General features: G+C 24.2%; 2 protein-coding genes across 2 annotated transcripts in view; one reads left to right on the top strand and one right to left on the bottom strand.

The window, feature by feature from the left end:
- Positions 1-4,257, bottom strand: part of LOC113550313 (beta-galactosidase-like) — a 32,562-nt gene extending 28,305 nt beyond the window's left edge. The window contains exons 1-2 of the mRNA XM_026952051.1: positions 4,195-4,257; positions 3,874-4,040 (exon numbers count right to left, since the gene is read on the bottom strand). Coding sequence (XP_026807852.1) covers positions 3,874-4,040; positions 4,195-4,257 — 230 coding nt within the window. The remainder of the gene's footprint in view (positions 1-3,873; positions 4,041-4,194) is intronic.
- Positions 4,258-4,284: 27 nt separating this feature from the next.
- LOC113550310 (peroxidase-like) lies at positions 4,285-11,888 on the top strand. Its single transcript, XM_026952045.1, has 13 exons — positions 4,285-4,482; positions 5,429-5,547; positions 7,880-8,301; positions 8,796-8,990; positions 9,315-9,490; positions 9,706-9,901; positions 9,964-10,161; positions 10,402-10,534; positions 10,594-10,744; positions 10,839-11,018; positions 11,217-11,415; positions 11,511-11,613; positions 11,707-11,888. The coding sequence occupies exons 1-13, from the start codon at positions 4,447-4,449 to the stop codon at positions 11,777-11,779; spliced, it is 2,181 nt and encodes a 726-aa protein (XP_026807846.1). The 5' UTR covers positions 4,285-4,446; the 3' UTR covers positions 11,780-11,888.
- Positions 11,889-15,055: the final 3,167 nt, after the last annotated feature.

The following is a 15,055-nucleotide window of genomic DNA, read 5'->3' on the forward strand; positions in this document are numbered from 1 at the left end:
TTTGACTTAATAAAGTTTAATGAAGTACAAGCAAGTTTTTATGTTTTTTTTTCACGATTAGTGTCATGGAATATTGATTTTCCTTTCTTGTGATATCCTATGTAATCTTGTCCATGCATTATTTTTGTTATAGCTCGGTTTCTAGTCCATTGACATTTATCTGCAAACAATCTTCTTTTTTGTTTTCCATTTCTAACACAAATGGTATCTAAAAATGAAAATAATAATATTATACTATACTGTACATAAAAATCTTTGTTAAATTAAAAATAATACCTGAGGCAATCACATCATTATCCGCAGTAATTTCATTAAAATTATTCATATTAGATAATTCTTTATTAAAATCATCATAACATCATAAAGATCTAAAAAAATAATTTTTTAATAAATATAATAACACTACACATAATATAATTTTAGTTTAAATAATATATAAGGTAACCTAGTAATCATAACCATAGCTTCATTACCCTTATTTGTGCTATTGAATTCTTCATTTTGTCATCAAAAATCTATTTTTAAAAATTCTTAGGATCTAAAAAAAAAATATAATTCTGTTATTTATCTTAACGTACACAATAATTATTAGATTTGAGTAAAACATTATTACTTAATGAAGCTATATTAACATCTTCTATGATTTCATTATCATTATTCATAACATTTAATTTAGATAAAATAACATGTATTAAAATTTGATTTGTCGTATCTTCATGAGACTTACTTGCCAAATCCAATAATAATTTACATCTATTTGAATGAGAATGTCGATTCAACATGATCTACAACAATTACCTATATAATATAATGAATAGTACAGTATTACTGAAACAATTAAATCGTACATTTTCAAATAATATATTGTTATATGATCCTGTATTATAATATATTATCTAATACGTGTACGTAATATTATTATAAACAATATAAAAGGCTTACATACCTGTTTGATCAAAGTTTTATAGTAAAAAAAATAATAGTATGAACTTGGATCAAAAGATCCGTACACCACCAAACACAAAATAAAATTATACAAAATATAAGATACAAGGTATTCCAAACAGTGTATTTAGATACGAGGTATCGCCACAACCACATTTACTTAAGAGGTTATACTATAAACGATTTTTTTCAGAGGGAAAAATCACAATAAAATTTTTAACTACAGAAAAAAAAAATACGTTCAATAATACAATTTATACAGTGGTGCTAAAAACTAATTTAAAAAAAAAATTGAAATTAAAGTATGCCGGTAACGAAATGCACAATTTATTTATATGGGCATTTGAACAACTATACAATTGTTACTTTTATCACATATTCCTATTGTGTCTAGCTATTGATACAGATTATTTATTACTTGTAAAAATAAAAAAAAAATTAAAAATAAATATATATTTAATAAATTAAATATAAATGTATATATTTTTTGCCACTTAAAAATACATATATATAAATTTAGAATCATAAAAGATGTGAAAAATATGAGTGTGAATTTTATATTCCTCTAACACATTTGGTTCTAGTTGTCGGTTTAAATTGTTAAATCGTTTTAAACCTCAAATTTTTATCAAATTCGTTTAAGCCGTAGAAATATGTAAATTATTTTAGTTTTATATGTATGTAAATTTTTGTAAATAATTTATATTATCAATTGTTCAATTTCCAAAAAAAAAAAACTATAATCAATAAGTTAAATGACTTAGTCAGGAAAACTTTACTATAATAATAATAAAAAAAAATTGGAGTTAAAATTCGTAGTATTTTTAATTTAAAAAACAAGATTTAAAAAATCAGTATAAGACTTCTCATAAGTATTTTACTGAAATTAAAAAAAATAATAATCGTTTAATTACATGAATTATTGAAGAGCGTTTGAATTTAAAATGTTAAGAACATTTAATATTAAATATAAGTCCTCATAAAATTTATGTTATTCTTATTTTATTAGTATTAAAATAATAATAATAATAATAATAATAATAAATCGTAGAATCTGAAACCATTATGACTATTTACAACTTAAGTTATAATTTCCTGTACACATTAACATTTTCAAGATATTTAAACTAGTTGTATTTATATCGCACACTTACTGAAACCATTCTATGGTATATTATGATGATGGTATTGACTTATAAGTTTAAAGTGGTGGCAGAGCCAAATATTTATTGATGTAGTTACAATACAATAATTAGTATGGAAAAATTAACAAAAGTCACAGCGCTGCTCTAATGTGAAACACGTATTATGTAAATTATATAATAATAATTAAGTTTTCATGATAGCATTGTCATGTTGAGAAATAATTCGTGAAATGTGAACATTTCTGTTCTGCAAAGTACAAAATGTGTTAGTCGCCTTAACAATGATATGACGATTTCAAAAACGCTCAGACGACGTATTCACTCGCGCAATATATTATAGCACGATATACTCGGATTTAGAACATTATTAAAATAATAACTAAAAACTTACCTAATATACGGAGTGTTTTTTTTTATCATGAACCACTCATTATTTCAAAAAGTAATGATGTTTTTGAAAACATTTTTTTTTACATAGTTTCAAGTTGTTAAAAAATCAATGTTTTTATTAAAAAATTATATTTTTAAATATTTTTTATCCTTATATTTATTTAAGTTTTTTACTTTTTTGAATCACAACATAGAATTTTAACTTCATATTCCAGAGCAGAATAATTTTTTGAGTAATTCTATACATAAATATCGAATTTAGGGCGAGTAGTTTATGAGCTATACGTATTTAAATTTTAGTCAAGCGGAGTAGTGGACAAACATTTTGCGGGGTAACCCCGTACCATTCAACTCCGCACAACTAAACTTTAAATATTTATAACTCATAAACTACTCGCCTTAAATTCGATTTTTATGTATCAAAATACTCAAAAAAATATTCTGCTTTGAGATATAAAATTAAAATGCTATGTTGTCATTCAAAAAAGTAAAAAACTTAAAAAAAATTAAGGATAAAAAATATTTAAAAATATAATATTTTTTTTTAAAAAAACGTTGATTTTTTAACAACTTGAAACAATGTAAAAAAATATTTTAAAAACATGAACACTTTTTGAAATAATGAGTGGTTCATAATAAAATAATTAATTGGTAATTAATGGTGTTATAAAAATACACAGAATACCCAGAAACTTATTCAGATAATCCATACGGACTTTAGGATTTTTAATTATAATTATTATAAGTACCTGTTTTTAATTACGATTTCGATGTTTTTTATTACATTTAATAATGATTATTATATTTGTTTATGACGAATGATAATAAGGTTGTATGGATATATTATAACTCGACCTATATCTTTTTTATAGATTAGTATCAGTAACGATAAAAATAGAATGTAACATCCAATAAACAATTAGTTTGCGCACACTACACTAATATAATACAGAGTGATTTTCTAACGGGGAACCTCAAAAGTTTTAATGTTATTAAAAATATTGTTTTACGTAATCTGTAGACATTGCAATAAAACATTTAAAATGAAAAAGTATTTCTTACTGTTTTATCGTTATAGTTTTTAATACACTTTTTTAACGACACGTATATATTTTATATTTCATATAAAACTGTGCAGAATATTTTTTTTGAGGATATCGAGGTTTAAGAATATAATTTTTTAGACAAGTAAATAATTAATAAGAACTAAATTCTTGTATTTATGCCGAGATTTAGATTTTTGTTTTAATAGAAAGCTCCCTTTATGTGGAAAATATGTTTGAAAAAACGTAAATTTAATTATTTATAATTATTTTCTGTAATATTTTAAAAATTAAATAGACCGTGAAAAATATTCAAATATCCATTTAATTTTAATTTTTCGGGTACTTACAACGATATTGTATTAAGGCCGGCAGATTTCATTTTGCGTATACGATCTCTCCAATAGGGTCTGGGCACTCGAAAATAATGTAGTGATCCCGAAACATATCGAAATACATTGCCGTCTTTGATGAATTCATTTTTTTCGTAGTCCACATAGAACCTCTTGGCACTATTCTAAAAATTAATACAATAGATAGTATATTACCACTATTTTTACTGTTTAAAATACAAAATTGTATCTCTATATTTTAGTAGGTTATATATATATAGTAGATTATGTTAATAGTAGTTTATTTAAAGGTATATAATAGTTGTGTAAAAAACTTACTACATATTCAATGTGAAACGACAATAACAGCGCTAAACAACAATACACTAAAACCGTAGGCATTATAATATAATTAATATAAAAATCATTAGATTATCACAAACGTTCAATTGGAACTGCGTTAAATTTTCACTAGGATGACTAATATTGCAGTAAGTTATTCAACAATCCATAATATGTGATTATTACGAAACAGAAAAAAGAGTGGGAATATTCTACAGTACATAGATTCATTTTTCAAAATTTAACTAAATGCCAAACGAAACTCAAGTCCAGAAAATAAAATTGGTAAGACACATTATTATATTAAATCGAATGATGGGGTTGATATTTTATAATAATTTACATAGTTAAATAACATTTCTAGTAATAACATTACTCGAGATTTTTAAATTTTCAATCTAGGGCGATATATTTAATACGTTATAATATCACAATTAATTGCTATATTTTGAGTTATTCTAATACACTTAAAATTATTGATGAAATCAAATTTTGTTTGGTTGGTTATGCATAGATTTATTAATAGTGATTGCTAATCAATAATTGGAAATTCAATTTCAGACAAATTATAAATGTTAGTTCGTTTATTAACTTTTATATTATATATGCAAATGTAGTAATTAAAAAATATTAAGTAATTAACACAACATATTTTATTAAAGATCTTTTATATACTTAATAGTCTTTATAACACCCTAAAAAAAAAATTGTTTGTTCAAATTCTAGAGGTGTATACATTTATAATATAATATAATCTATATCAAAATAATAATATCAATAGTTTGTATTGTTTATTACTAAATAGTTTTACCGTTCAATCGATTTTTTAGGTTGATTTAAGTATTTTATATTTTCCATGTCTTTCAAATAATAATAACTTATCAATAAATACCAAAAATTCAATCAAATAAAAAACAATTATTCATAAAGTGTAACCAACTATGGCGAAATGGGTACCCTTCGGAATCTCGAAAATTATTTATGCTAATTTTCATTTTCACTAAACGATTTTTTATTAAACTGGCTTCGTGTACCACTTCTACACCGTTCGTCGATAAATAAATAAATTGTAATTTTTTTTTTATGATATCATATCAGCCTCTATAAATAATTGTTTATTTACAACATATATTAGTATATATATATTAGATGTGAATCTGACACGTGTAGCGGACTATGGAAGTACTTAATTATGTAATATTGCCTACATGCTCTTAAATCGTTTGTGCAGGTATTACAACCTACGTTTTTCTCTAATTCAGTCAAATCATATGATTCATTCCGATCGGTTTATTCAAAAATGGTTAATATTTTTAAAAAGGTCGATAACTCCAAGCCGCTTGAAACTGAGTGAGTATTGTCTATAATCTTCATTATAACTGATTTATAACATGTATATATTATATATTTTTATAAAAATGATAGGATGGAAAACACCCAGCTAACAGTACTAACGGTACTAGTACCGAACATTCGTATAGTGCGCCGGATTTCCGGATTTCTTTAAAATGCTTCGACTACATTACCTATATAGCTATTTATACGTTCCAATATAAACTAAATAGTAACAAAACAAAAAATAATTCTTTAAAAAGTGTTACTTGATATATTTATTGCAATTCTTGCACTATATTCTTGCAGAATAATTATTAACAGTAAATAAGATAATAATAATAATAAAAATAACAATAAATCATTGTAAGACGAATACATTGATCACTTGATTAAAATAAAATTGTATAAAATGTGTTTTTCGTTTTAAAAATAAACCTGCAGCACGTTTTTTATTTGCGTCCTCAAATCTGTGTGATAAGTAATAATATTTTGTTAGGTAAGTTTAAAGAAATATTGCCTACAGTTCATCTTTTTTTTTTGCTAAATGATTAAGTTAATGTATTATATTTAAATATCATATAAAATCTTTATATTTTCTTTGTGTTTTTATTATTTATTTATTTTTAATTTTAAAGTACCATTTATAAACATACATAATACTTTTTTAATTTAGTTTCAAACTTTGACTACATGTAATTAATTTTTCTTCTATATAAACTTATAACAGTAATCAGTTTACATAATATATCGATGATTTTGTAGAGATACGTTACAGATGACATAGTTAGGAAGCAAGAGGAGGGGCTAAGCCCATCAAATATTTTCATAGCACCCACATATATATATTGAATAATAACTAATAAGTCAAGAAAATTTTTTTCGCCGTTGAAATGGAAAAAATTTAAGAATAAGCTGTAGATTTGTTTCTCAAATTTGGCTATTCTCAACATTGAAATAGACGTTTTGTCGATTTATTAAAGAACGACGATATATAGGAATTATGTCACTTAAAAGAAAAATCGTAATATAATATTAAAATGCTTCAAGAATAAAAATACTGTGACCCGATTAATAGATACAATCTAGAGTGCTATTTTCAATTTTTATACCACGTTGAATATTTACTTAAAATATTTTAATTAAAAATTATATTGTTTTTATTGCATATTAATGGTATTGGCGTATATATTGGAGAGGAAAAACGAACAAATAAAATAGTATAAATAAAATAAAAATTTCAACAATATAACAATAATTACTAATAAGTATTTATGATACAATATTGATTTAGCGTCAAAATTCAATGCTTTAAATGGATAGTAGGATACGTAGTCGATCTAGCTATGGATATCGCTCTTATGTAATCATTATATTAACCAATTTCTCCAACAGATATTGTTTCTAAGCATTCTTCAATATTATATCAGATAGTATTAACCAGTACACAATCGTTAAAAGATGAGTCTACTATTCTCCATTTATTCAACGAATAATTTCATTGTCCTTGTTTGGTTCTTAATTAGTCGAGAGCGGTAAATATGGCACTTGGGTATTTAAAACTTACAACTGATTAAGTTATATAAGTATATATTTTAATTTATGATGTATTATATAATTTAAGCATTTTAATTTATGTAGATTCTATTTGATAACGTATTTTAAAATTCGAATAGTTATACGTTATTACAATCAATATACTTAGTGCTATCAAATATTTCGATATTAGTTGCCTAAAAAATAATAGTTACCTACAAATTGAGTTATCTCTGAAATGTCAGGTGTCAAGTATAATTTATAAATGTATGATTTTCAAAATGTAATCAATTCAGATTAATTAAATGCCTACTTTGTACTTATAGCATAATTTCAAAGTCAAAATTGTAATTAAAAATAATTAACGAATTATAATTATGTATAACTATTGTATAATCAGATCTTTATATATTATAATTATTATATAGGTTACCTATAGAATAGCAACCTAACTATTATAGAAGTATATGAACACTAATATTTTTTTAAATATGATTCAAATGAAATTTTAATTAGCAAGATAATTAATGTTTGTATGGTTTAGTAAGAACATTTTTAAAATAATTACATATTTTTAATAATTAGTCTTTTATAAGTATATACTATCTTAACTAAATAAAGTTTAAGACTTCAATTAGCTACTTATAACCAATATTAATTGTAAGTTCCTAAACTACCATAAAAAGTTAAATAAATGAAAAAAGAAATGCTTACAGTTATAACTATAATAACTAATGCGTACCTAATTATTTCTTAATAACATACATAATTATTTAAGTAATAGAAAAATAAAATCAAAATATTTATGTTCTAGTCCGTTGCTAAAATCCAAGGCAGAAAAACAACCATTTTGGAAGAAATCATGGTTTACCCTTTTTATAGTAATATTAATAATTGCTATTGCTACAACTGTTTTAGTATACATATTTTACCCTAAAAATGGTTCACCAAATACCATTAATTTTGTCGAACCAGAGGCAAATCGTGTTATATATAATGCAGCAACGTTAACGCGTGATCCTGTAAATGTCGAGGTCAAAGCACAACCAACCTCTAGGGTGACGAGTGTGGCAACAACTAATGGAGATTACTTCAAAAAATGTGCCCCATTCGTTACCTGTAACCCAGGCGATAAATACAGGACATATAATGGTTCGTGCAACAATTTGCAGAACCCTAACTGGGGTGCAGCTTTAACTCCATTTTACAGGCTGATGGACGCCGAGTTCAATGATGGTAATATACAGAAATATTTATAAAAAAATAAATTTAGTATACCTATTTATTGTACTTACTTTAAATATAATATTAATATTAATTGCTCTCTAAAAACTATCATTTGACGTTTATTTATGAAAATAAATAACAACCACAGAAAATAATGTATAACTCTGTAAAAACACACACATACACACACGCGCGCGCGCGCTGTTAATACATTTTTTGTTTTAATAAACTATTTTATAATACTAAATGGAAAATTGATACATTGATAAATTACTATAACGAATTGAATATTGCAAAATTGTAATTTTGAATTACAAACCAACAAATAATAAAATTCTAACGCTCATATTATATTAAAATTTAATAAAATATGTGGTTCATCTTAATTATAAGTATTCATAGAACTCATACATTTTTGAATTTTCTGCACACTTTCTGCAGTTGTTAAACAATGTGTGTATTATAAACACTAAATTTTAATGTGATGTGTTGAATTTATTCAGGTAATGAAACGTTTAGAGTTCAATTGGACGGAAAACCATTGCCTAGTGCTAGGCAAGTAGGTGTGAAATTATTTTATATGAAAGACATCCGTAACTTCGATCATGACAATAATGAGTTATTAGTTCCGTGGGGACAGTTTTTGACACACGATATATCGTTTTATCCTGATGATATTCGAAATTCTACTACTCCAGGTATTATTTAATTTGATAAAATAAATTATTACAAAATTATTTTTATAAATATATACGTTCTTTGAATTACTACGTAAACGAGAACTTATTTTTTTTCAAATATTTAAAATTTATATTTTGTGAGAAAAATATGTAATTGCAATAATACAGTAAGCTCGTTAAAATAAGTTTAAAAAAACAAGTTTTTGTATAGACGTAGCATTATGAATCCAGATGTATATATATTTTGTAAACATTCAATATAATATACATAACATTAGAAATTAGTATTACAATAATTAAACACCTTTTAATATATCTAATTGTGTATGATTATAATTTAAGCTGATTTGGACCACTGTTTTGAAAAAGACAAGACTAAAATTCCATTTGAATGTGAAACCGCTATAATGATAGCGAAAGATGACCCAGTATATAGCCAGTATAATGTATCACTGTTTAAATTTGTTCGATCCATGCCTTCAGTAAATTTTAGTTGCCCACTAACACCTAGGACTATTGTAAGTATTTAAATAATAATTTATTTAAATCTTCGTAAAATATTTAACGTAAAGGCACAATTTTACTAATTAATATTTACGTACGTCGTCTTATATTTAGAGTGTACTATTTTTATCATAATTTAATTTAATTTCTTTTTTTTACATTGTGTGATAATAGTTTATGAGATGATTTAATTCCATTATTAATGTACACATTTAAAAATTGTTTTTAGCTCAATAGAAATACACAATATATAGATGCATCTCACGTATACGGTTCAGACAAAAGTATAGCTGATAGTCTTCGAACATTTGAAAATGGTAAACTCAGATCACGGATATTAAAAAACGAAGAATATTGTCCACAGAATCCTGATTCAGAATTTAAAGATGGCCCATTAGGAAAATCTAATATTCAATTCGCTGCAGGTAATTTTAATTTGAAAATATAATGTAGTGTAAATCATAAACTAATTAAATCTTTTTTATAGGCGATAAAAACGTCAATCAGAATTTGGCTATTGCATTGTTTCAAAATTTGTTTTTAAGATATCACAATCATTTGGCTGATGAAATACAGACATTAAATCCATCGTGGTCCGACGAAAGAATTTACCAAGAAACACGCAGAATTATTGGTGCAATTATACAAGTCATAACATATGAGCATTTCTTGCCAATTATTCTAGGTAAAAAAAAAAATGTTATTACTTAATTTAAATTAAACACTACACTTTTATAATAATAAACAAAACTACAAACATATTAAGCTCTGAAAAATAATATAAAACTGTACATAAATACATAATACCCATCTGTTATAACTGCAAATAATCAAAAGCATATATGGTATTTAATAAACACCAAATAAAATAATACAATAATATGAAAGGATTCAAGTTGTTTAAATATTTTTTAACATATTTTAGGAGATGAATACATGAAAGAGTATGGACTAACAGGACAGACAACCTATGATCCTTCAATTAATTCGGCTTTAGCACAAGAGATGACAAGTGGTGCATTTCGAGCTGTTCACAACATTATTCCCGCCAAATTCATGTATGATTTTTAAGCTATGAAATAAAATAAATTAACTACTGACTTATCGTGATTACCAGCTTTATGAGTGCAAACTATTCAGTCGTCGATGAAGTAGAGCCATCCAAAGTGTTGCTGCAGCCTGACTTGCTTATAGGAAATTTCGATAACATGCTACGAGGGTTCTTGGAAACGCCAGGCCGAGCTGTACAACCATCATATAATAATTTGGTAACATTATAAAATAAAGTGTTTTATTATTATTATTATTATTATTATCATTATTATTATTTATATATTAATAAATCTCATAAATAAATTTCAGATTACAAATATCGTGTTTAAAATACCACATTTAGATGGATACTCAGGATTTGATTTATTGTCTTACGATATTCAGAGAGGCAGAGATAATGGTCTTCCACCATATAACAAAATGAGATACATTTGTGGATTAAAAAAAGCAAATACATTTAATGACTTATCTGATTTAATTTCTTTAGAGGTAAAATTATTACGTACATTTTTCAACAGATTTAGAAAACAATTGAAATTATTATTAAATTTTCATTAAGAGTACTTGAAATAAAATATATTTAATATTCAAATAATTCTATTTTAATAATATATTTTGTTTAATTAGGTATTTAAGTTTTTACGGTTTTATTTCACAATACTGTTTTTATGCATTATTTTCTTTTAGGATATTGAAACTTTGAAATCGTTATACTCTACTGTGCATGACATAGATTATATTATTGGTGCACTCTTAGAAAAACCCAGAAACGGTTCAATGGTTGGTCCATCGACTGCATGTATTATCGGAGACAGTTTCTATAGGTTTAAAGCTGGTGATCGTTTCTTTTATGATATTCTAGGACAACCAGGAAGCTTCACCCCAGGTACAGAAAAATAAACATACACATTTTAAACAATAAATATTATATTATAGCAACAATACACCGTATTAAAATTATTTTTTTTTTTATACTTACAGCACAAATTAAAACATTGAAAAAAATTACACTTAGTCACGTTATGTGTACATCGTCAAACTTGGGCCATATGCAAAAGGAAACATTTAGATTTGTTGACCATAAGTAAGATTATTTTTTTCCTAAAATAATAACATAAAATATTATAACTTATACTGTAGGTTGTAATAATATTAATATGTCTTCTTATATTATTAGGTGGATGTCAAGTATTAAGTATAACTGTAAATCATATAAGCTGGATTTATCAGCATGGAAGGAATTTTCGTAATAATTATTGTATCATAACATAACTACTTTTGATATAGTTTTACTTTTTATGAACATCAAATATGATAAATAAATGATTATGCAATAATAAAGTTTTAATATAAAAATAATTTGTTTTCCTTGTTCAAAATATACCTTGTTCAATCTCAACACACACGTTTATAAATATACGTATCTACATTTATAATATTACAGTTAATACACATTGTACATTAAATTATAAGTGGTGTGTGGAATATAATATATGTATAACGATGTTATTTTTCATGAATTATAATGTTTGAGGTGTTTAATTTAATTAGTTAATGTTATGAGCATCCATTAGATGAAAAAGGATAACATTAAAAATAAAATACATGTATAATAATATACTATGTAATCTGAAATCAATAAAATATGTTTATGCATTTTTTAATCTATCGATGCCTTTAAATGTATAATAAGAATATGTTCAAAGACATGGTCCACGGTGTTATAAAAATGCAATACAGATACATTTTATTACGTTTTTTATAATATATTGTCATTGACAAAACTTATAACTGATAATGGTGAATAGGCTTAAGTCAATATTACACGAAACTCTTTGAATATAAAATTTTCAAAAACATCTAACAATACTTATTGTATTACTCCCGTGTGGAATTTATATGTACTTACATAAAATATGTAATTAGATAAGTATTTGCTCGACAATACAAATTCTAAAACAATATTTGTATTATACATTAATTGTAATTGTAATTTTAAAATATATTTAAAATCTCAAAACATATTTACTTTTGATACTATTTATAAACAATTTTAAAAATATTCAATTGATTTTTGTTTGTCATGTATTTCGTATTCTTTAGTATTCTATAATTTAGTAATTATATAAACAAAAAATGAAGATTTTACTTATTTTTTTTGTAGTTAAAAAATATTTTTTATGGTGATTTAAAACATTTATCATTTATGGATAATGGATATTGATATATTTTGTATACACAATACAATTTTCAAAATAATTTGATTAATAATTGTATACTATTGTATATTTAAACCACAAATCTATTCACACCTTTTACAGTAAGTTTATGTTGACTGAAAATGTAATTATAATAATATATGATATAAATATCAAATAAATAATGAAAAAATCCAACGTTTTCGGTAAAAACTATTTCAACCTACTCAACTTGTATAACCGTATAACTAACTAACCTTACAAATTATTAAATAAATTATCTATAATTATAGCAACATAAATATCTCATAAAATGTAGGTACTTGTATGATAGGATGATGCTTATTATTTCTGGTCTTCCGCCAGAATCATTTTTTCTATTAAATTTAGCAAATATACTACAATATTACAATTATAGAGACTTATTCAATGACGAGGTACACTCGAAATAAATTGTTTAACAGCTAGAATGATTACCTAATTCACCTAATAATTAGTTTTTTTTAAATACTATAATTGGTATTTGAAAATGTATGTTGAGAATATGAAACCTATACGGTTTATTTAAGTATAAACGATTTTAGTCTTCCCAATTGAATAATTTCTTCAAAGCTTTGTAGAATTGTAAAATTATTGAAAATATATCATGTTTGATACTATTCATATTATAGCCAGCATAACTTTAAATGTATCTATACTCAAAGTTGGACATAATCTAGTTTTTTATTTTTAATTTTTCAAACTCAACTAGATAGTTAGATAGTTAATTTTCTAATGAAAAATTTAATAATTTAATTATTTAATTTTTTTTTTTTAAGAATAATAGCTATACGTTTATAAAAAAATTTTATATTTGACTAAAATGACAAGATATTTAAAAATATTTTATTTAATTTCATTGTAGGCAATGACTTTATACAATAAAGTAAACAGAAATATTATTTTTGATCCAATGATTTAGTAAATCCAAATTTAAAATTATCTAAATTATGCGATAACAATTTCGCAATCACGTATGAGTAAGAGTAATTTATTAAGTGAGTATGATAATTTTAATTAAAGCTTATTAAATGTTTTTTTAGTCAAGTTAATTAATAAATTTTTATCATATTAATTTTAAACTTAGAGTTAATTAAACTAGCTATATTAAGTTATAAGACTATCTAAACTAACTTAAGTTAATTGGCCACATTTAATAAATATTTTAATGACTAGGTAACAATGACGTTAAACACACATACACACACACACAAATATTAAAGCATAATACTTTGAAAAAAAATTGTATTATATTAATCTATAAATATATATTTTAAACAGGTGGGATGATATCTTTATGCCACTATATTATAATGTCAGTGGCCCCTTACTCCCTCTAGTTTATACCTTTAGTAAAGTTGAAGAATCAAGTACTCAGAAATGTTAATACTAATTAATGTTATAATTTTTAATGCTTATACATCATAATGTATTTATTTATTTATAATAAATATAAAAATTAACTAATAACTAATTTTAAATTTTATATTAAAAATAAATACATAATATACCTGTCTAATAGAAAAATAAGTAAGTATATATTTACAAGGTTAAAAGAGTTACAAGTAAATAGTATATTGTTTGAAAATCAATTAAAATCAAATAAATAAGTGTTTTTAGCATACAAAAATTTGTGAAGTATTCAAGATTTATAACTTCTGAATACTGTGAATTATGTACATAATTATTTGAACATTGCTTTATAGCAGTGGCGGCCAAACAGTCGATCGTGGAAAATTTCAAAGTCGATCATGTTAGAATTTATTTTTAAAGCCACGCGCACAAAAATTGATCGAGGTTGTAGCGAATAAATTGTCGATAAGTTTTATCTGTGTAATTTTCTATGGAAGTCGATCCTCAAAGGTGAAGTATATTTTTAGTAGATCGTGATCAAAAAAAGTTTGGTCACTCCTGCTTTATAGCATTAAAACGGTAAAGGAATAAAGGATGTAAAAAATATAAGTATACGCAATTATTATATAATATGGTTAGGTATATTAAGCAATTATAAACCATATAATTGTACCTGGTGCATTTAAAAATAAAATTGTTTTCATAGTTCATAGGTGATATCAGGTACAATGTACTAAATTATCAGGATGCAATAACTAACATTTTTCTAGACATGAAAAAGTATATCAGGTGAATTATTCAAGTTTCGTGTTCCAGAATCTGCGAATTAAAAAAATAAGAACTGATTGCGGTTCATATAGTCTCTGCGAACACCCAGTAGACTAATAATGCCTATACTTATTAGTTATTTCGTAATACATGTAAGTTGTAGTCGTT

Source organism: Rhopalosiphum maidis, chromosome 1, assembly GCF_003676215.2.
Source record: "Rhopalosiphum maidis isolate BTI-1 chromosome 1, ASM367621v3, whole genome shotgun sequence".
NCBI lineage: Eukaryota > Metazoa > Arthropoda > Insecta > Hemiptera > Aphididae > Rhopalosiphum > Rhopalosiphum maidis.

What these genes read in the sequence shown, in the direction of transcription:
- LOC113550310 (XM_026952045.1), top strand. Translation starts at nt 4,447, where the DNA reads ATGCCAAACGAAACTCAAGTCCAGAAAATAAAATTG. An exon ending in GGACGCCGAGTTCAATGATG is followed by an intron (nt 8,302 to 8,795) that starts GTAATATACAGA and finishes GAATTTATTCAG; the next exon opens with GTAATGAAACGTTTAGAGTT. An exon ending in ATTATTCCCGCCAAATTCAT is followed by an intron (nt 10,535 to 10,593) that starts GTATGATTTTTA and finishes CGTGATTACCAG; the next exon opens with CTTTATGAGTGCAAACTATT.